This window comes from Lactuca sativa, chromosome 6 (assembly GCF_002870075.4).
Source record: "Lactuca sativa cultivar Salinas chromosome 6, Lsat_Salinas_v11, whole genome shotgun sequence".
NCBI lineage: Eukaryota > Viridiplantae > Streptophyta > Magnoliopsida > Asterales > Asteraceae > Lactuca > Lactuca sativa.
In genome coordinates, this window is record NC_056628.2 from 163,139,311 (window position 1) to 163,160,464 (window position 21,154).

General features: G+C 29.6%; 3 protein-coding genes and 1 long non-coding RNA gene across 4 annotated transcripts; 3 read left to right on the forward strand and 1 right to left on the reverse strand.

The window, feature by feature from the left end:
- The first annotated feature begins 3,014 nt into the window (after positions 1-3,014).
- On the forward strand, positions 3,015-5,826 carry LOC111921782 (uncharacterized). Its single transcript, XM_042895599.2, has 6 exons — positions 3,015-3,269; positions 4,634-4,766; positions 4,882-5,149; positions 5,255-5,345; positions 5,420-5,541; positions 5,643-5,826. The coding sequence occupies exons 2-6, from the start codon at positions 4,638-4,640 to the stop codon at positions 5,747-5,749; spliced, it is 717 nt and encodes a 238-aa protein (XP_042751533.1). The 5' UTR covers positions 3,015-3,269; positions 4,634-4,637; the 3' UTR covers positions 5,750-5,826.
- Positions 5,827-5,828: 2 nt separating this feature from the next.
- Positions 5,829-7,539, forward strand: LOC122194628 (uncharacterized). Its single transcript, XM_052764494.1, has 3 exons — positions 5,829-5,960; positions 6,040-6,901; positions 7,035-7,539. Exons 2-3 carry the CDS (start codon positions 6,836-6,838, stop codon positions 7,284-7,286), a joined length of 318 nt encoding a protein of 105 aa, XP_052620454.1. The 5' UTR covers positions 5,829-5,960; positions 6,040-6,835; the 3' UTR covers positions 7,287-7,539.
- A 990-nt stretch (positions 7,540-8,529) lies between these two features.
- Positions 8,530-9,746, reverse strand: LOC122194629 (uncharacterized). The gene is made up of 3 exons (XR_006183988.2): positions 9,510-9,746; positions 8,847-9,064; positions 8,530-8,760 (listed from the first exon to the last, which is right to left on the reverse strand). It is a non-coding gene; the product is annotated as an uncharacterized LOC122194629 (long non-coding RNA).
- Positions 9,747-13,188: 3,442 nt separating this feature from the next.
- On the forward strand, positions 13,189-16,644 carry LOC111921783 (uncharacterized). The gene is made up of 3 exons (XM_052765087.1): positions 13,189-13,585; positions 13,667-14,884; positions 14,987-16,644. Exons 1-3 carry the CDS (start codon positions 13,189-13,191, stop codon positions 16,642-16,644), a joined length of 3,273 nt encoding a protein of 1,090 aa, XP_052621047.1.
- Positions 16,645-21,154: the final 4,510 nt, after the last annotated feature.

Consider the following 21,154-nt stretch of genomic DNA (forward strand, 5'->3'; position numbering starts at 1 on the left):
ATATATATATATATATATATATATATATATATATATATATATATATATATATATATATATATATATATATATATATATATATGGCTGGTTAATAATTGTTTTGATACTAATTAGTATAAATCCCCGCACATTGCGGATTTAAAACAGTTTAATGTGTCGGGAAATGGTAACTTGTATGTTTGATGATCGTTGATTTGTTTTTTATGTTCATTATTGGTTGTTTTGTAAAATGTTGGGGTAAAAAGGCAGAAAAAAGAAAAATTTATTATTTTAGGAACTAAAACCGTCAAAACATGCAAAGAAATGTGAACAAAAGTGGATGACTAAACAAATTGAGGTAAAAAAACGGAGAACGTTGATGAGTCAGCGACATAGTCGGAAGTCGACAAATGTTGGGTCGAAAATGAAAAAAAAAATTATTTAAGGGACTAAAACTCTTAAAACAGACAAAAAAATGTGACAAAAGTATGAAATATAAAAACTTTATTATTTTTAAGGTCACTGGGATTATATAATTACTTTGAAGATTTATTATTTAAAATAAAATGAAACATCCATATAAACCATTTGTTAACGATTGTTTTAAAATCCATTACTAAACATCCATAAAAATCATTTGTTACCAAATGTCGTTAAGGCATTTAAACTAACGAAATAAAAACACAAAACAAATTAGAAATTCAAGTAGAAATCTCATCTTTCCTTATAAATAAAAAACTTTTTGCCACTTGTCAATTTCTTATGTATTTGGACACATATAATTTTGTGGTTAATTCTTAAAAATTAATTTTCATTTGTCATATTGTGGTAATTTTTGATTTTCTTAATTAACTATCTAGTTTTTAGGTTATAGAAAGTAATTAATGTATCATTAATTTGTTTTCTTATATTTTCAAATTTTAATATGTTTCCTTCAATATATATAATTCAAAATTGACATGTTTCTTTTAAAGTTTTTTGTTATTTTAAGCAAAATGGTCTATATAAAAAAATAATCAAACTTTGTTGTTTTTTATTGACAAACTAAAAAATATATTATATGGTCAAAATATATATATTTTTTTGTAGTTTGTTTTATTAATATAAATTGAATTATTTATTTATTCATCATTTTGTTTGTATATATATTTTGAAATTTTATTTTAAAAAATACTTAATGTTTACACTTTGATATTTAATGTTTTCTTTAAAAAACATATTTAAAGTTTATATCTTCATATATAATTTTTTTAATCAACCCGTATAATACATGAGTTTCACACCTAGTTTATAAAATACAATTAAACTTAAACAAGATTACTACAATCAACCCAAGTATTTTATTCATTCATCCAATATTGCAAATAACAACTAACTATCCTTATTAATAATAATAATAATAATAATAATAATAATAATATCGATACCAATTGCAAAACGAAGATGATAAAAAACCTCTTGTTGTTAGGAGCAGTTCATCTCACAATCAAAATATCAACACACTAAACACACTCTAATTAACATCAACTAAAATAACTAATCCATAAAGATAAAGGATGTAATAATAATAATAATAATAATAATAATAATAATAATAATAATAATAATAATACCTAATGCCGAAAGCTGACAAGCTGTTTTTTTTCTCCAGCACCCTCATAAGACCGATGGGCTTTTACTTTTATTCATTTGGGTTGTAGTAAAAAGATATGGGCTACCAAGCAAATCACAAAATGGGCTTTTTTATTGAAAAAATGGGCTGCTGGACAGCCTTATATGGTGCTATTAATGAGGCCAAAAACCCGACCAAACGACATCCAAATCCACTCATATTCAGTGATCGAAGCAACGAGTTAGAAATTTACCTGTAAAATTTCAGCTCAACTGGACACCGTTTTCCTCTCTGTCTGATCACTTGAAGAAGACCGTGTAATGCTCCAAAAATCCGACACCACGGTGTTTTTTTTTGAAGACTTTTAAATACAAATATTTTTTATGAAGACATCTTATTCCTCAGTTAGTATTTAGTTATTTACATCTTCAAAAACAAACACTTCCTAGTCTATGCTACTCGATCTTCTTCCCTCCATTTCTTTCTTGTTATTTGTTGCCTCCTATTTGTTCTTGATATGCACCGATAAGATCTTCTACTTTCGATTTGCTTCCCCTACTCCACCGTATTATGTATCTCCTCCCAAGGTCATATGATTTGTTATATATATATATATATATATATATATATATATATATATATATATATATATATATATATATATATATATATATATATATATATATATATATATATATATATATATATATATCCCTATCTAATAAAAGAATAGTTTTATTCTCCTTCTGACACGTGTTATCTTATTAGGCCTCCTAATTAATGCATATTTTATTCTTCTTTCGCCATGTGTCACCATAATATATCTCCTAATTAATGCATGTCATTTGTAAACCTATTGATTCTCCATTTTAAATTTCTCACTCTAATTACATTAAATTAATAACATTAGAATAAAAATTAAAATAATCTTAATACAAATTATAAAGTGATATAACTTTCACATATTTATTTAATTAAATTAATGATTAAAATTTATATAACTAAAAAAATCTCTTAATTAATAATTTATTTAAAATAATTGATTAATAATTTTTAGTTTTTATTTTAAAATTTTAATTAATTGTATAACCGTGGTTCCCACGGGTTATAAACTAATATATATATATATATATATATATATATATATATATATATATATATATATATATATATATATATATCCCTTAATAAATGAAGGTTTTCTGCCATGTGTCACCTTCTCATTCAATATGACACATGGCATTTTGATAATTTTTTCAATTAAGTTTATTTCCACTTGGCAAATTGTGGATTTTTTGCTATTCTATTAAATTAAAAAATATCATAAATTAATACTACTAAAAAAACGTATACCATCTCTGCGTCTTCTTATATACAAATAAAAAGGAAACATGAATATCCCTCACGGTTTTGTCAAAAAACACATTAAATCCAAATATCTCTTCGTAAATTACATACATAATTCTCGGAAATCACCACCCAAATTGATTTTTAATTGCAGAAACTTAACAAATTTCAATTCATTCTATTATTCATATTCATATCCTTTCCAAATTCAATTTTGAAAAATATATACAGCTACAATCTCCTTCATATGTCGACTTTTATTGAGAGATTGAAGATTTACAGCATCACCACGTTCATCATCATAGTTCATTATCGACAATATCTTCATCAGGTTAGCAAATTTAATTATCGGTACAATTAGTGTTCTGTGGATTATGATTTGATTCTTTTTTATTTGAATATTTGAAGATTTCATGTTTTAAACTTCTCCTTTCCATGATAATATCGAATTGTAGAGATTTATGTACTAAATATTTACTCATGTTTCACTGCATATAAGCTGTTTGATTAAATGTCTCAAAGATTTTTTTTTTTTTTTTTTAGTTTTACTTGCTGAATTCGAATTCATATGGTTTTTCTTCAAACATTTAGTTTTTCATTATCAAAATCGACTACAGAAACATCTTTACAACATTGACAAATCATTATGGTTTAATGATTACCTTAGTTTGCAAAGCAGTTTATTGTTGAATCAATGCAAATTTTGTGTATTTTTTTTTTTTATCTTTTTCCTGCATTTTTTTTTATCTTTTTGTTTGAATCTTTGAAAGTGGATGAGATTTAGATCTTTTGTCGAAGTTAAAAACTTATCTGTTTAAGATCCTATCTCAAGTATTGTTATTATTTTTTTGTTTCTCTACTTTTTTTTATCAACATAAATAATGGGTACTGTTAAGTTCGGATAACAAATTATATTTTCTGTTCGAAATTGATCAATCTTTTCATAGAGTAGTTTGTTGAAGATTTTAACATATTCTTTGTTCCTTTTTCCATTTTTCAAAAAATTTCAAATGCTTTAGTTCAAGTTTATATAGATGCTAAATTAATACAGATGATCAAAGTTTAATTTGTTGAGAGATATTATAAGCTTTAATTTTAGAGTTTCAGTTGGATATATGTTTTTCTGGCAATAATCGAATCCAAACAGATAATAGGTTTTTTAAAAAGCATATATGATATGCAGAATTACAGATACTTAGCCCTTAAACTAGGAATGGTTCAGTTTACTACATATGTAGAGGTTACTACATCTGTAGAAGAAAAACAGTCTCGTGATTCAAATAAACTGATATTTACATTATTTTCATGCTTTAAGAATCAAAACAGATATTTACATATCTACCATTTTATTAGATTTATATGTACAACGGTATTGACTTCATGATTCTTTCCATTTATGACCTTTTTGTAAATAAATTTGTATAAAATCTGTGAAAAATGGAATCAAGGGCATAAATGTCCATTTTAGACCTGCATATGATATTGTATGTGAAAGGGAAATGTAACTACATTAATGGAAACTGAAATTTACCTAATTACCCTTTTATTATAAAAAATTGCGTTTATAGCAACCTACTTTCATTTAATAGCAGCCTACACATTATTTTGATGCTTTTTAAAATTATTTTTATCAATTATTTATAGTAGTTCTCTATTATATAACAACTTATCTTCGTTACTACATTTGGTTTACAGCGTAATGGAAAACACCAACGTTACCATGATCAGTGACTTGACACTTGCACAAGATGACTACACGATCAAGGTTCGAATCATTCGTCTGTGGAAACAGATTCGTATGATTGGAATGATATTGATGGACGAAAGGGTATTATGGATTTTTTTAGTTTTTTGTTTTAATATTATTACTTTATACATGTTAAGTTATAATTCTTTTTATGTATAGTATAACTTATTATTATATTTTTTTCATCTATTTATAGGGCGCCAAAATTGAATGTAATGTGGATAAACCATTTTCATACCTACAAGGAAATAATTTGGAAGAATACGGTGATTACTACATTCAAAAACCCACAATAGGGTTAAATAATGGTGTTATAAAGTTTGTTGATGGTCCACATAAACTCTATTTCCAGTATAGCACTAAGGTTATTAAATGCAAAGACTTTTGTGGCCCCCGGAATTCCTTTGCTTTCATTGATTTCAAACAACTTCATTCTAATTCGATCCAAGCCAATTTGTCATTTGGTTAGTGTATTCCTAAAATGCCTTTGCTAATGGATTAACTTATCTAACTTTAATTTTTACACAATAACAGATACATCCTTACACTTTTCATTTTATATAATATAGATATTATAGGAAACGTTTTCCAATGTTTTCCATTGGAACCTCCAAAAGACAAACAGGAGCAGAAAATCACACTAAAAATGGAGGATTTAGAGTGAGTTTCATTATTTATAAATATATTTAATATTGTAATGATGCTTTGTTTTTTAATTTTATTTCTTTTTACAGAGGACATGAAGTTTTTGTTACTCTATGGGGACGTTATGCAGATGAAATTGTTGCATATGTTTCAAAGCATCATGGTCATTTTGTAATGATTATTCAACTTGCTAAATTCAAGAATATCCGAGGTACGTATTACCATGATACTAATTTGTAATATTTCTATTATCAAAATCTTGGTTTTATGAAATTGTTAACATTCATACAAAAATTAAAATATCCATTTCAGAGCGTCCATATGTCAACAAAACCTACTTAGCTACAAAGCTTTTTATTGAGGACAACATTGACGAGATAACTGCTTTCAAAAAAAGGTTTCATGAATTTTCCAAATGATTTCTCATTTCAATTCAATATTTTATTAACTCTTATTTATGATATATAATATTTATTAAAATTCTAAAAAAATAGTTTACAAGCAAGAAAAACCTCTTCGTGTTCTTCGGTCTCACGTGCATCGGGATCATCAACCATGTATTCACTACATGATGATTTTCTTCAAAAGAACTTCTTTTACAAAATATCCACTATTCACGAATTGAATGAGGTACATAATTCATCCCCTATTAATTTAATTAATCCAATACTATAATATTAATCAACCCCATATACACCTACTATCATAGGGAAATTGTGCGGTAATTCTTGGAACAATAAAGATGTTTGAAGATATGCGGACTTGGTACTATAATGCGTGTATAAAATGCAAGTCAAAGGTTATTTTAATGGATGTTCCAAATGAGGCGTTCAATGACTTGGACCGCTTTGAAGAGAAAAAGATGATGTTTTGTCCAAAAAAAGATTGCAAAGGCAAAGATGTTATTGCTGAACCAAGGTATGTAACAAATAAAAACTTAATATATTCTAATTCAATGATTTTAAATTTATTTTTAATGTTACAAATTTATGTTTATATATGTTCTTTTTAAGTTACATGATCAAAGTTCGAGTTCAAGGTTTAGTTGGAGTGGTCTTACAATGTTTGATCGTGAAGTAAGAAACCTTCTGAAAATATATGTTGCTGAATTAATATCAAAATATGAAAGGGTATATGTATTTTATAATCAATACCATATTGCTAAATTAATGTTGTTTTTTAAACATTTATTTAATTCATATTGTTTACTACTAATTTTTTTAGTTCGACAACCCAAGTGACTTTCCAAATGAGTTGAACGCCATGCTCAATAAAAAATTGGCTTTTAAGATCGTTGTCAAGACTTTGAATTCCTCAAAATTTGGTCGTTATTACAACATTTCCAAGATAACAGATAATTTCGACATTATTGTTGCTTTGGAAAACATTGAGAAAAAGAATATCATTGAATAGGTAAAAATACACCATAATTTGATTACTTTACTACATAATATTTCATAGAATCCTTAATGTAACAATTTTTTTTACCCATAATATTATAGGATATGGATAATGATTCTGTTAATGCAGTTGGCTCAGAATTTGCATCTCAAGACACAGTGGGTTGTAAGGTAATCAACACTTTTATGTTTATATATATATATATATATATATATATATATATATATATATATATATATATATATATATATATATATATCATTTTCATTAATAATTTATCTTATTTTCTCTTTTTAATTTTAGGATGTTAATTCCCACACTGATGATAATACTCCTGTGTCAAATATTCCATCTGGTAATAGTACAAGTCCATCATCAGTAACCGCCACCAACAACCTCAATTCTCCACCTACAAGTGTCAAACGTAAACTCGTAGATATTTATGATCTTGATGATGATGTTTATGAATCTGCAACAAAACCTAATGCATCCTGTGTTGACAATGACAAAGCTGGAATAACAACCAAATTGTTGATTCCTAAGGTGGAAAAATGATCCTAAACAACAATCGTTCTTTGCTAATCATTGCTTTCTTTTAAGATATTTTTTTTATATTTCCTTCTTTTACTTGCATATTATTTTGGATTTCTAAATTTTGTGTTTGGTAAACTATGAATACTCATTTGTGTTATCTTTTACTTTTTTAATTGAATATCGGAATTGGGGTTTGGATGTTTCCTTGTGGTAGCTTCTACTAAACAGCAGTATTGTTTTCTTTGTGTTTGTTCATAACAATATATGGTTTGATCCATTTTGGTTTAATGATTACCTTATTTTGCAAAGCAGTTTATTGTTGAATCAATGCAAAGTTTATATATATTTTTTATCTTTTTGCTGCATTTGTCCCTGATTATATAACTCTACTATTTGAATCCTTTTGTATGTTGAGGTGTTCTCATTTTGGCAATGAAAATATCTACAACGGTATTGACTTCATGATTATTTCCATTTATGACCTTTTTGTAAATAAATTTGTATAAAATCTGTGAAAAATGGAATCAAGGGCATAAATGTCCATTTTAGACCTGCATATGATATTGTATGTGAAAGGGAAATGTAACTACATTAATGGAAACTGAAATTTACCTAATTACCCTTTTATTATAAAAAATTGCGTTTATAGCAACCTACTTTCATTTAATAGCAGCCTACACATTATTTTGATGCTTTCAGAATCAAAACTCATATTTAAATATCTATCATTTTATTAAATTTATATGTATACTATAGCATCTAATTTCCTAATTATGTCATATTATATGTAAGCTATAAATTTAATATTTTTAATAAGTCACAGTGTCATCCTATACAATTTTACGTAATTTCCCTTTTATTAGCTTTATTAACAGAACTGTCCTTACTGTCTTTGGCAAATCTTCACAACGGTATTTTATTAAATTTACGGTATGCAAATGAGGGAGAAAGAATGTTGAATTTCCGTGTATAAATACTTTTTTGTTTTGGTTTTTTCTCTGCCATCAAATTATAAAAATTATATCACATAATTTTGACCTAATAATCTACAAAATAACTCATATAATATTGCATATATAAACTGCAAAATTCTTAATATTACGAATTTAGACGTACAGTGTGTGTTAGTTCAAGGCTTTATGCGGCCCTTTTTTTTCCAACATAACAAAAGAAAACTACAAACATGTGGCAATATGTTTTTGATAATATATGATACATTCTTCATTTTCACTTTGCATCTTCATCCGGTTTAAATACAAAACAATACCCAACTAAATTACAACTTTATTTTACAAAATAATAATTCCATTACACCATATTAATTAAATTTACAGAGTATTTTCATATTGTACATAATAGAATTTCTTCTTTACAAATTTTTTTCATATTGTACATTATAAAATTGATGAATTTTCTTAGTTTGTGCACTGTGGTGATATGCATGCTACTTAGCCACCAAATCAGTCGCATCCTTTACAACATTCACAGCAAGATCCTGAGCATTATCAAAAAATAAAATTATCACCATTCATACGAAATTTAATTATATATTTTTCAAATTTTAATAATACTAATAAAAACCTTTGGAATTATCAACAATCACTCATCAAATTCTGCAATCGCCAGCTGTTTGCGGGACCCCAAAGTTGTAGCTAGGTACTCCAAAGTTGTAGCAAGGAAGGGGTGCAGTTGATGCTGCTTTATCTGTGTGGAAATTTATGCCCTTGTAGCAAGGTACTCCAAATACACATGGCAGTAATCGTATGTGGAAATTTATTCCACATGGCATAAATACATACCTAAATCGACAAAGTTGGTTACCATTGTCTATAACTTATCAGTATAATTATTATACACATAACTAAATCGACATTATTACTCACAAACCCTAGAACAAAGCCCTTTAACCCAAATAAATTTAGCCATACCGACGGATTAGCACCATCCCACATATCTTGCTAACTTTATGGACCCTCCATTTATCATTTTATCATTAATAAAAAGCGAATCATACAACTATGCATCACAATCTCATGAAAATTAACTGAAAAAATCAAAACCAATTCGTGATTTTTAGAAACTAAATCTCTACAAATAAACCCAAAATAATGTCGTATTTTACTTTCTATTTACGCAATACTTCATAAAATATTAAGCCCTAAACTTAACAATAATCGATGATCAGAAAATTTGAGAAGCTAATCTCGAAGAAAAAAGATGAAACCCTAATTAAACAAAAAATACCTTTTGTTTTCGTCAATGACATTGTTGCTAAACCCATCTCCGCTCCGATTAGTTTGTCGGCACCACCTCGGTGCTCAACATCATCCTGCAGTTTAGTACACTTCTGCTACACCTGACCAGTTCTTCCATTTCATTGTATCGGAGACGGCTTCCTCCTACCGTGTCTCCTCCCGTGTCTTTTATTTACAGGTGTTATTCTCATACTCTCATTTTCTCTCTGTTTTAGTATTTAATCATTTAATGTATTCCTTATAAAATAAAGCAATTGTAATCTATCGGTCAAAAAGCCTATTATCTATTGGAGTAAAATACTTTGAATAAATAATTTATACACGGAAATAAAATATAAATATTTTATTTATTTAGTTTGTATATGATGTTGGGTTGGTTTATTTCGCAATTAAAGCTGGGTGATAATTACGAGTATTTGCTTGCAACCCATTTATTATAATATATTAATTTTTTTTATCATTGTTATGTTATAGTTGCATTAAGTTCATTATTGACAGCCCGATTACATCACTAAAATTTTATAAGTCGTTTATTTTTATACGTCATTCAATTAAGACACATGTGACTTTGAATCCTAATATCGCCGTTGTCACCAACAGGGTCGTGAAATTACTGAAATTGTCACCGGTTAACAGCGTTGCTACCACCGGAGTGCTCATCAATCCCTCTATCCTCTTTGCCCTTGCCTAATTTGTGCTTTGTCGATTATTATTAGTAAAGTTTTTCTATCTTTCTCGATCTCATTATCACTCTGTATAACTATCTTTCTATTTCTATCTTTTTGTTGAATATTATGGTCAATATAATTTTTTATTACATAAATTGCTTTTTGTTCTTAAGCTACACAGACGATATGAATTCAAATGAGCATAAAGATAAACGAAGACATAGAAAATTATATTTGGAAAATAGAAGATCCAATCTTATGTCCACCACGTCAATTGGTAATTTTTTATATATAGCCCAATTTACTTTTATTTTCAATCATGTTTTATATTTGACTTATGTTGTGCAAATATTATTTTATATCTTATGATGTATTATATCACATAACTATCACATCATGTAATAACGCATTCTTAATATTATATATACATTGTAGGTATTCCTCAACAACATTCACCCCGTTCAACCAATTCTACATATGTTCGCATCGATAATGAAAATGTCCAAATATATCATATGCATATCAACATACGAATTTCCAATCTACTTCAACTTTTAATATTAAGAATCCATTGTCTGTTGCTGCCAAAGAGAACAGAAAACTTAGAAAATTATATTTGGATAAGAAAAGATCCAATCATTTATCCACAACGCCGTCTGGTATGTCTTTTTATTCCTATGACACCGGTTTTTATTGCATTTTAAACATATTTTATTTTATACACATTCCCCAAATTCTGAAATCCTATTGTCTTTTACCTATACTCTTCTATACATTACAATTTATATTTCATTAAGATATTGTTATAATTTCACACCTAATACCTAGCACGGTCAAAATTTATTTCAATTTTTTTTACATTGGTATTTCATAAATCCCTTATATAGTAGGTGTAATTATATGATTACATTTATTTTTTTATATTTTTCTTATTTATCTTATCTTAAAATAAATGTTATGTGTACTATAACTTACATATTCTTTATTTTTTTACAGTCATTTCTAATATAACTACCAACATTCAAACACCATCATCAAACAAGTTGGCATATCATGGTGGTAACAATCAAAATGTCACCACAACTTCTTCATATGGATATCAACAAACACGTGTTCAATCTACTTCCAATATCTATATCGATAGTCCATTATCACACAACGCCAAAGACAAACGAAAAGAAAGGAAAAATTATTTGGATAAAAGAAAATCCAATCACATATCCACCATGCCAATCGGTATATCATATATATCATCTTACTTCTTTTATTTTATCCATCTATAGTTATTATAAATATTTTAATAAATATTATGTTCTTATATGTGTTTCTTTATTATTCCATAATTAATACATATTTATATTAACATATATTACAATTATAGGTAATAATGGTCGTCATCAAGAACGTTTTGAAGACGCTTCTAATTTTACTACAAGAACTCTGTTGTCCAACATTACCAATGGTATAACTACGCTTTTATCCAGCATATTGTTTCTTACTATATATGGTATACATATTATTATAATATGTATGCATTTTTATTTTTTCATTTTTATCAATTTACTTTATAAATTTAATACTAAATATCATACTTTTATTTTTAGTCAACGGAGAATGTTCAGTCTTGTGTCGTGACATGAGACCTATGACTTCATCTTCAATCACTCGAGACTATTCCAACAATTTATTGCGCAAAAATATAAATAAAAAAAGGAAGTTTCTAAATACTACTCACATACCCATTTTCGACCTAACGTCAGAAGAAGAGTTTCGTGATCAACAAATCCATAAACTAACTTTAACTTCAGGTGCCACAAAAGGTAACATTTAATTTAAATTTATCATCCACCTTTCTTTATAAACTATTACTCATCTAAACATTAATTTAGTTCAAACTTTATCATACATTTTTATTAAACAGATTACTTGGACCATGGTGATCAGACTTTTGTGTGTACGATGTGTCATGCACAGTTATGGAGGAATGAAGCACGTAAAGGCAATGCTTCTGGAAAGAAAACTTCTTTTTCCCTTTGTTGTGGCAATGGAAAGGTCGAGCTTCCTCAACTAAAAGAACCGCCTAAAAATTATGAAAATCTCTTTCGTGTTGTTGATCCAAAAGGAAAAAATTTCATGAAGAACATCCGTCGATTCAATTCGATGTTTTCCTTTACTTCAATGGGTGGAAAAGTTGATTCTTCAATTAACAAAGGCAATGCTCCATATGTTTTTAGACTTAGTGGTCAAAATTATCATTGCATGGGAAGTCTTCTACCTATAGATGGATCGAAACCAAAGTTTTCGCAATTATACATATATGATACTGAAAATGAAGTTTCAAATCGACAACAAGCGTTCATTTATTTCTTTATACGTTTTTTATAAACCATTAATTTTATATATTTCATATAATTATTAACTTGCTAAATTTTACATATAACCGTTATTCTTAACAGTACACAAAAAGAAGGGTGCACATCAACTTCTCATTCTTTTGATATCGAAATTATACAGTTTTTGAAGGACATGTTGGATTCAACGAATGAGTTGGTTAAGTGTTATAGAATGGTCAGAGATTGTTTTGATGAAAATCCTCATATAGATGTAAAGTTACGTCTTATAGGAAGAAGGCAACAAGATGGAAGGACATATAACTTACCTTCTGCTTCTGAAGTTGCTGCTTTAATTGTTGGTGATATTGGTGATGCAATTGATAACAAAGATATCATCGTAACAACTAAATCAGGAAGTCTACAACGTATAAACGAATTACATCCTTCGTACCTTGCTCTTCAGTATCCACTACTATTTCCATAAGGGGATGATGGATATAGAGTTGACATCCCTCACGGAGATTTTGATGATTCAACGAATAGCAAACGTCGTAACTGTACAATGAGAGAATTCTTTTCTTATAGAATTCAAGACAGAGTTAATGTTTTTTCATTAATTCTTAATTCACGAAGGCTTTTTCAACAATTTTTGGTTGATGCTTATACGATGATTGAAACTGAGAGACTATATTACATACGTAATCAGCAAAAAGTTCTTAGATGTGAATCGTATGAAACATTACGAAACGTACAAAGTGATGGTCGTACTGATATTTCCAACATCGGAAAACGTGTTATCTTTCCTTCTTCATTTACGGGTGGTGCACGCTACATGATGCAAAACTATTTAGATGCCATGTCGCTTTGTAAGTGGTTTGGATACCCAGATTTTTTCATAACCGTAACATGCAATCCAAAGTGGCCTGAAATTAAAAGGTTTCTTGCTGACACCACACTTAATCCCGAAGATAGGCCTGATATCCTTTCCAGATTATTCAAAATCAAGTTGAATTCTTTGATTAAAGACTTAAAGAAAAAAGCGTTATTGGGTCAGGTCCAAGCAGGTACCTTATAATACAACAATACTTTTTATCATCATGTTTTTTATTATATTATAATATTATATTTATTTTAATAATTTACAGTTGTTTATACTGTGGAGTTTCAAAAGCGCGGTCTGCCTCATGCACATATATGTTTATTCATGCATTCTGATTACAAACTCCCAACTATTGAACATATTGATCGAGTTATTTCGGCTGAAATTCCAAACAAAGAAAATGATCCAGAATTGTATGCACTTGTCAGTGAGTTTATGATGCATGGTCCATGTGGTTCTGATAATCCTAAATGCCCATGCATGATTGACAAAAAGTGTTCAAAAAATTTCCCAAAGTCATTCTTAGAAAATACCTCAGTCGATTCTGATGGTTATCCTATATATAGGAGACGTAATGATGGATCTTTTGTTGAAAAGTCTGGTGTTAGGTTAGACAACAGAAGTGTCGTTCCATATCATAAAGCCCTTTTGAAAAGATATCAGGCTCACATTAATGTTGAGTGGTGCAATCAAGCGGCTTCCATCAAATATTTGTTTAAATATATTAACAAGGGTCCTGATCGGGCTACTGTTGCAGTTGTTCAAAACAACGAAGATGATAATGATGATGTTTCTGTTGATGAAATACAAAACTACTATGATTGTAGGTATTTGTCTGCATGTGAAGCTTCATGGCGTATATTTGCATTTGATGTTCATTACATATATCCTTCTGTTGTAAGGCTTCCATTCCATCTTCCTGGAAAACAAAATATTGTATATGGAGCAGACGATGATATTGAAGATGTCGTCAATAAACAATCGGTTTCTTCTTCGATGTTCTTATCTTGGATGAGCTGTAATGAACATAATGCTGATGCACGAAAACTTTCTTATGTTGAGTTTCCTACAAAATTTGTATGGAAACAGGAAGATCGTTGTTGGGAGCCAAGAAAACAAGGGTTTTCTATTGGAAGAATTCACACAGTCTCGCCTAATTTGGGTGAAGCATATTTCTTGAGAATTCTTTTAAATAAAGTCAAAGGGCCAAAATCATTTGAAGATATTCGCAAGGTTAATGGACAAGTCTGTCCTACTTTTAGAGATGCATGTTATGCGCTTGGACTTTTAGAAGATGATAGAGAATATATTGATGCCATCGAGGAAGCAAGTCACTCAGGATCTGGTTATTATTTACGGTTTCTATTTGCAACTATGCTAAAGTCTAATAGTTTGTCTAGACCATATTATGTCTGGGAAAATACTTGGCAATACTTATCTGATGGAATTCTCTACAATCAACGAATAAGATTAAAGACTCCAGGTATTATTATTTTTTCCATTATTTACATTACACACGTTATTTATATATTTTTCATATGAATAATTATACAATTATTTTTAAATTAACTTTACTATTGTACAGGTTTATCACTTAATGATGATCAGATTAAAAACTTGACGCTATATGAGATTGAAAAAATTCTACTCCAAAATAGTTCAAGCCTAAGAGATTTTGTTGGGATGCCTTACCCTGATCATGATTTGGTATCTTCTACAAACAATCGTTTAATTACTGAGGAGTTAGATTTTTATATAACGATTCTACAAAAAGAATCTCATCAGCTACTTGAGTCATTAACAATTGAACAACGCTCAATTTTTGATGAAATCATGACAGCTGTTAAACAGAAAAAAGGAAGAGTGTTTTTTGTTTATGGCTATGGAGGTACTGGTAAAACTTTCCTTTGGAAGACTTTATCTGCATCTTTAAGATCTAAAGGTGATATCGTCCTAAATGTTGCTTCAAGTGGTATTGCTTCGTTGTTACTAACAGGAGGTAGAACAGCACACTCATGCTTTATAATTCCTCTAAATCTTACAGAGGATTCTTTTTGTTCTTTTGGGAAAGACAGTGATGTAGCCGAATTGTTAAAAAAAACATCATTGATTATATGGGACGAGGCACCTATGATTCATAAGCATGCATTTGAAGCCTTGGATCGTTCTATGAAAGATGTATTCACTTGTGATCTTCGTACCAACTCAAAGTTGCCGTTTGGAGGAAAAACAATTGTTTTTGGAGGAGATTTTAGACAAATTCTACTTGTTATTCCTAACGGAAGCAGGCAAGAGATTGTTAATGCTTCATTATGTTCCTCTTACATTTGGTCAAATTGCAAAGTGTTAACATTGACAAAAAACATGAGGTTAAGTGTTCTCGCATCCAATATTCAAGAAACGACAACTTTTGCAAAATGGATTTTGGATATAGGAGAAGGAAAGGTTGGTGGTTTAAATGATGGAGAGACAACTATTGATATTCCTGATGATCTTCTCATTGTTGATTCTACTGATCCTATTGGTTCATTAATTGAATTTGTCTATCCTTCTATCGTTGAAAATGCCAAGAATCCGATTTATTTTCAAGAAAGAGCAATCCTTGCACCGAAAAATGAAGTCGTTCAAGAGATTAACGAGCGTTTGTTAAAATTATTTCTAGGAGCACAACAGGAGTATTTAAGTTCAGATAGTCTTTCACATGCAGATTTTGTTCATGATAACATCGATGAAACTTTATACTCCCCTGATGTTCTAAATGGTCTTAGACCTTCAGGTATGCCAATTCATAAGTTGGTATTAAAAGTCGGTGTTCCAGTTATGTTACTAAGAAATATTGATCAAAAATCTGGATTGTGCAATGGAACAAGGCTACGGGTTATTGCATTGGGCAAACGTGTTATAGAAGCTGAGATAATATCTGGAAGTAATATCGGAAACCGTACGTTTATTCCAAGAATGTCTTTGACGCCTTCGGATAAAAGGATTCCTTTCATATTTCAAAGACGACAATTCCCGTTGGCTGTATGTTTTGCGATGACAATAAATAAAAGTCAAGGACAATCACTATCGAAGGTGGGGTTGTTTTTGAGACAACCAGTATTTACTCATGGCCAGTTGTATGTTGCATTGTCGAGAGTGAAGAGTAAAGATGGATTAAAAATATTAATTTTAGATAAAGATGGTAAACTTACCAATAAGACATCTAATGTTGTATTCAAAGAAGTCTTTGGAAATTTGTAATTCATAAAAATAAGTCTCGTTATTTCGATGTTTGTTTTTATTATCTTACCTACTTATTCATCATTTTGTTTTTTATATTTAGCAATTTTTATTTAATCAATGTTAAATGTTTATAACATTATTGTCATCATCATTTTATAAATACGTACGTTTTTTTTATTTATTTATACTTCTAAATAGTTAATTTATTGTTTATATATTTTTTGTCTTTATGTTAAATTAATACTACAAAACATGTAATGTTTAACAAAATATATTAATTTTTTTTTAAAAAACCCGTATATTACACGGGTCTCACACCTAGTATATATATATATATATATATATATATATATATATATATATATATATATATATATATATATATATATATATATATATATATATATATATATATATATGTTTTCCAATACTTACTTCATGGCCAATTTGATCTCCACCTCGTCGATTGCTTTCCTTATATTTGATTTTTATTAGATTTACTAGGAAAGAAGAAGAGATAAAAGGCAAGATAAAAGGTATATGGATTATGATCTGCCACTCAAATCCACAATCGCATGCTTCCCTTATAGGCTTTCAACTTAATTTTTTAACTAAATTTAATTTACTTATCTGACGAATTAGGTATAAATTCTAATCCAAAAGGACATATTTATATGTGAATGAGTCGAGATTGTCTTGTCTATAACATATAAAAACACATGTTAAAAGTTTAAAAATGATGTTTGGTATAAAGGATCAACCCATATCAATTACCACCATGTTTCTATCCTAGGACTTTTACTTCTATCGTGACATACAGGTCCTTCTCGACAGTACGAAAACATCTCCCGAATCCACTCCAAGCAAATGAAAATTAAAACATTAATTATTTAATACTATACTAGGTGTAAGACCCATGTGTTATATGAGTTAATTAAAAAAAATTAAATATAAAGTCTAAATATTTAAAATTTTGGATTTATAAGAAAATAAAAAAATAATGAATTATTAAAATTGATTTTTTTATCTTTTAAATTTAAATAAATATACAAAATAAACTAATGAGCTTTAATTTGAGAATTTTGAAATAAAAAATAAGTCTATTAATGAAATTTATATTCATTTATTACTACATTTATTGTAATTATATTACATTAAAGTATTATGCGGAATTTTGTTAAAATAAAAAACTCATAAAATAACATGTGGAAAAAAATTAATTTAAAATAACCACAAAATTACATTTTGCAAATTGAATAAGAATGCGACATGTGGTAAAAAAAACTTTCACTTGTTAAAATAGATATATACCATAATAATATTAAATTGTAATTTTAAACATACTTTAGGGTTCCAAGATTCCAATAAAAAGTTACATCTTACCCACAATAACAATGCATTTTTGTATTTTACCCGTAATAATATTATGTAACCCATAATAGGATTGTACTTCTATTTCCTCTAGGCATAAATAATAACATTGTATCTAAATTTGTTTTTTTGATGTTTGCATGCTCTTTCTTCGTTTTGTATTTTTACATTGATATTTTAAGTCTAGAACTGTATAAGAAGCTATCTTTGTTTAATGATCTGATCTGTCTATATGTGCTAATGGATTCCTTTTTTCATTTTTAGGGTAAGATGTAACTTTTTATTGGAATCATGGATCGAGATCTTAAACCTGAAATCATACTCACTGATGTTTATGGAAACGCATGTAATTTCCATTCCCTCATAAACTCAGTATCATTTATTATCATATAAATAGATTTATGTAAATTTTGATCGGGTTATGCTGAATGATTTTGGTCTATCAAAGTAAATTGATTAATTTGCGTCAAGTCGATATCTTTTCGCTTTGGTTATATGCACATTTGGTATAATGGTGTTTGTTATAACATTTGCTTTGGTCTAAATTGTATTGTAAGAAGAAAATGTAGGATAATATTTGATTTTCTCATAACAAAAATGTAATATTTTTTCATAAATTTTGAAACATTTTTTTCATATATGAGTTTCCTTGCATTTTAGATCATGTAAAATTTGGCCAGGCTTTACGAAACGTTCCACTTAAAAATAATAAATTAATTCCAAACATTCCACTTAAAAAGAATAAAATTTGGAATTGAATGTGGAAAATATGTGCTACTTATCTATTTATTAATAAAAGTCATAATTAATAAAACCTTTTGATACACACAGATTAGGGGTTAGATGCGTCTTGGGTTGTACATCAAATATTTTTTTAATGCTTATGCTTAAGTTACATTTTTAGGGTGAAATTCTCTATTACATTTATAAATTTAAGTGGACTTCAATTTCATAATATATTAATATTACCCATTTTTCACAGGTAATTTTTCACTTTTCATTCATGGATACAACAATATATACTCACAGAAAGAAACCTATGATAACTTTACAAAAATTCCAGTATAACATTTTAAGTCATGGTCAGTTTTTGTTTTAATGAAATTAAAATAATGATTGCTTCCAAACCTATGACTAATATTACTTCTCTAAAGTTTCAATGGTATTTTAGTTTGTATACCGTGTAGTACACGGGTTATAACCTAGTATATATATATATATATATATATATATATATATATATATATATATATATATATATATATATATATATATATATATATATATATATATATATATTCGAACGAGAACAGTTTTTAGATTGAGAACATATGATAACAAATTTGGACCATTAGTTTTAAATGTTGAAATTTTAACCGTTTGATAAATGTGACTTCAATTTCTCTCTCCTCTTTCTCTCTCTACATCTCTCTCTAAATATCTCTTTACTGTTTCTCTCTCTCTACATATCTCTAATATCTTAAAGGTAATGTCAACCACCTTCACTTTCACCGGGCCGCTGCCGGAACCACCCTAACATCACCGATACCACCCTAACATCGCCGAAACCACTAGACGAGTGCATCTTCCCACTCCCTAGACCTGTTTGCTCGTCACCACCCTCCGCTTACCACCATCAGAAACCTTCTCCTCCATCTCTCTTCTTCCTGAATCGCTACCAGATCTCGTTTCACCGACCATAATATCTCGTTTTCCCCAATCTTGTTTCATAGGAACACTAAATCTGGTTTCTAGATCTCCAACCCCTGACAACAACTCACCGAGAGAGACACTTTCATCGCCGATATTCGCTCTTCTTGGTTCCTCGATACACCGACGAACATCTTCATGACATTACATGTTTTTCGGTGTACTTTTATATAAAATTGCTCCGTACAATAGTTTACTTTGCAAGCACCAGAACACAACCATGGATGTAAAGCCCCATTTATTTATTAAATCAATAAATAAAATAATGAGCGAATAGTATCCCTAAAATAAATAATTATATATCAATGGATGGTCTCGAGGGGCTAATTGTCATAAATTTAGAAGTGGAGGGCTGAAGGGTGAGTTCTGGATTAGCTTTGTAAAGATTTTAGAAGATAGGGGCTATATGGTAACTTATGGGGACTTGAATTGTTATGAATCTTGAATGTTGGGGGCTGTTTTGTAAATTGCAACCTTGAATTGGGAAAGATCGCATGGGGAGGGACTAAATGTGTTAAGTAAGCATAAGTTTGAAAGGAACACGGGACTTAAACCCGTCATTCCCTTCCCTCCAGTTTTCTATAAACACGCCTAACCCTAATGCTTCACTAGCCGCCACCATGAGAGACCTTCCAGCTGCCATCGGTCTCCTTGCCGGCGAAGCCAAGGAGGTTGCGAGCCCGAGCCGACCACCACATCTCTGTTGCCGGTGACACCGTGAACGACCAAGAGGACCATCGAGATTGAAGTTTGAGCTGTGAACGACGAAGAGAAGGTTGCGAGCAACCATAATCCCCTGGTAAGATCAACCTCATCTCGTATTTTCGTTTCCCTCGAGATGTTGGACGTGGTACGCGCCACCGTTGCCACCACCTCACGCCGCCGCAGCTGCCGGATCTTGCTACTTTTGTTAAGAAAATTTCTACATCTCGCCGACGCCCTCCTCCGTTGCTGATGTTACTGTTGATCGTTTCATTCTCTCTTCTCAGATCTTCGGTGCTTCACGTAGTCACGACTCACTGCCGCCTCCTGTGCAATTCTCATGTGCTTCGGTCATCATTTATCGCCCCAAAGGACTGCCATGTCCGTGTTTCTCATGAGTTCGAGTCCAAGTAGTGTGCGTTATTTCATGGGTATGTAGTCGGGTGTTCATGTAATTGTTGTATTGTGAGGATTATTGGAGAGATCTTGGTCGGAAAACCCACCGCCACCACCTCAAGGTGGTGGCTGCCACCGTTTTTGCCGCCGCCGGCCACCACAAGGTGGTTGTGTGTATGTGTGCTTATTTGTTTAGTGTGTGTTATTGTGATATTTAGCATTGTAAAATGTAAATTACAACTTGGAATAATAAAAGAAATTGAAAACCACCACCTTAGGGTGGTGGCTGCCGCCACCGGCCGCTGTGTCGGGTGGCGGTGTGCTTGTCTTGTGAGTTGACTCAGTTGGG

Excerpts from the sequence above, each read along its gene's own strand:
- LOC111921782 (XM_042895599.2), top strand. The coding sequence starts at position 4,638 with ATGGAAAACACCAACGTTACCATGATCAGTGACTTGACACTTGCACAA. Across the intron at positions 5,346-5,419 it reads CTAAAAATGGAGGATTTAGA|AGGACATGAAGTTTTTGTTA; the intron begins GTGAGTTTCATT and ends TTCTTTTTACAG. Across the intron at positions 5,542-5,642 it reads TAAATTCAAGAATATCCGAG|AGCGTCCATATGTCAACAAA; the intron begins GTACGTATTACC and ends TATCCATTTCAG.
- LOC122194628 (XM_052764494.1), top strand. The coding sequence starts at position 6,836 with ATGGATAATGATTCTGTTAATGCAGTTGGCTCAGAATTTGCATCTCAA. Across the intron at positions 6,902-7,034 it reads AAGACACAGTGGGTTGTAAG|GATGTTAATTCCCACACTGA; the intron begins GTAATCAACACT and ends TTTTAATTTTAG.
- LOC111921783 (XM_052765087.1), top strand. The coding sequence starts at position 13,189 with ATGATTGAAACTGAGAGACTATATTACATACGTAATCAGCAAAAAGTT. Across the intron at positions 13,586-13,666 it reads ATTGGGTCAGGTCCAAGCAG|TTGTTTATACTGTGGAGTTT; the intron begins GTACCTTATAAT and ends AATAATTTACAG. Across the intron at positions 14,885-14,986 it reads AATAAGATTAAAGACTCCAG|GTTTATCACTTAATGATGAT; the intron begins GTATTATTATTT and ends ACTATTGTACAG.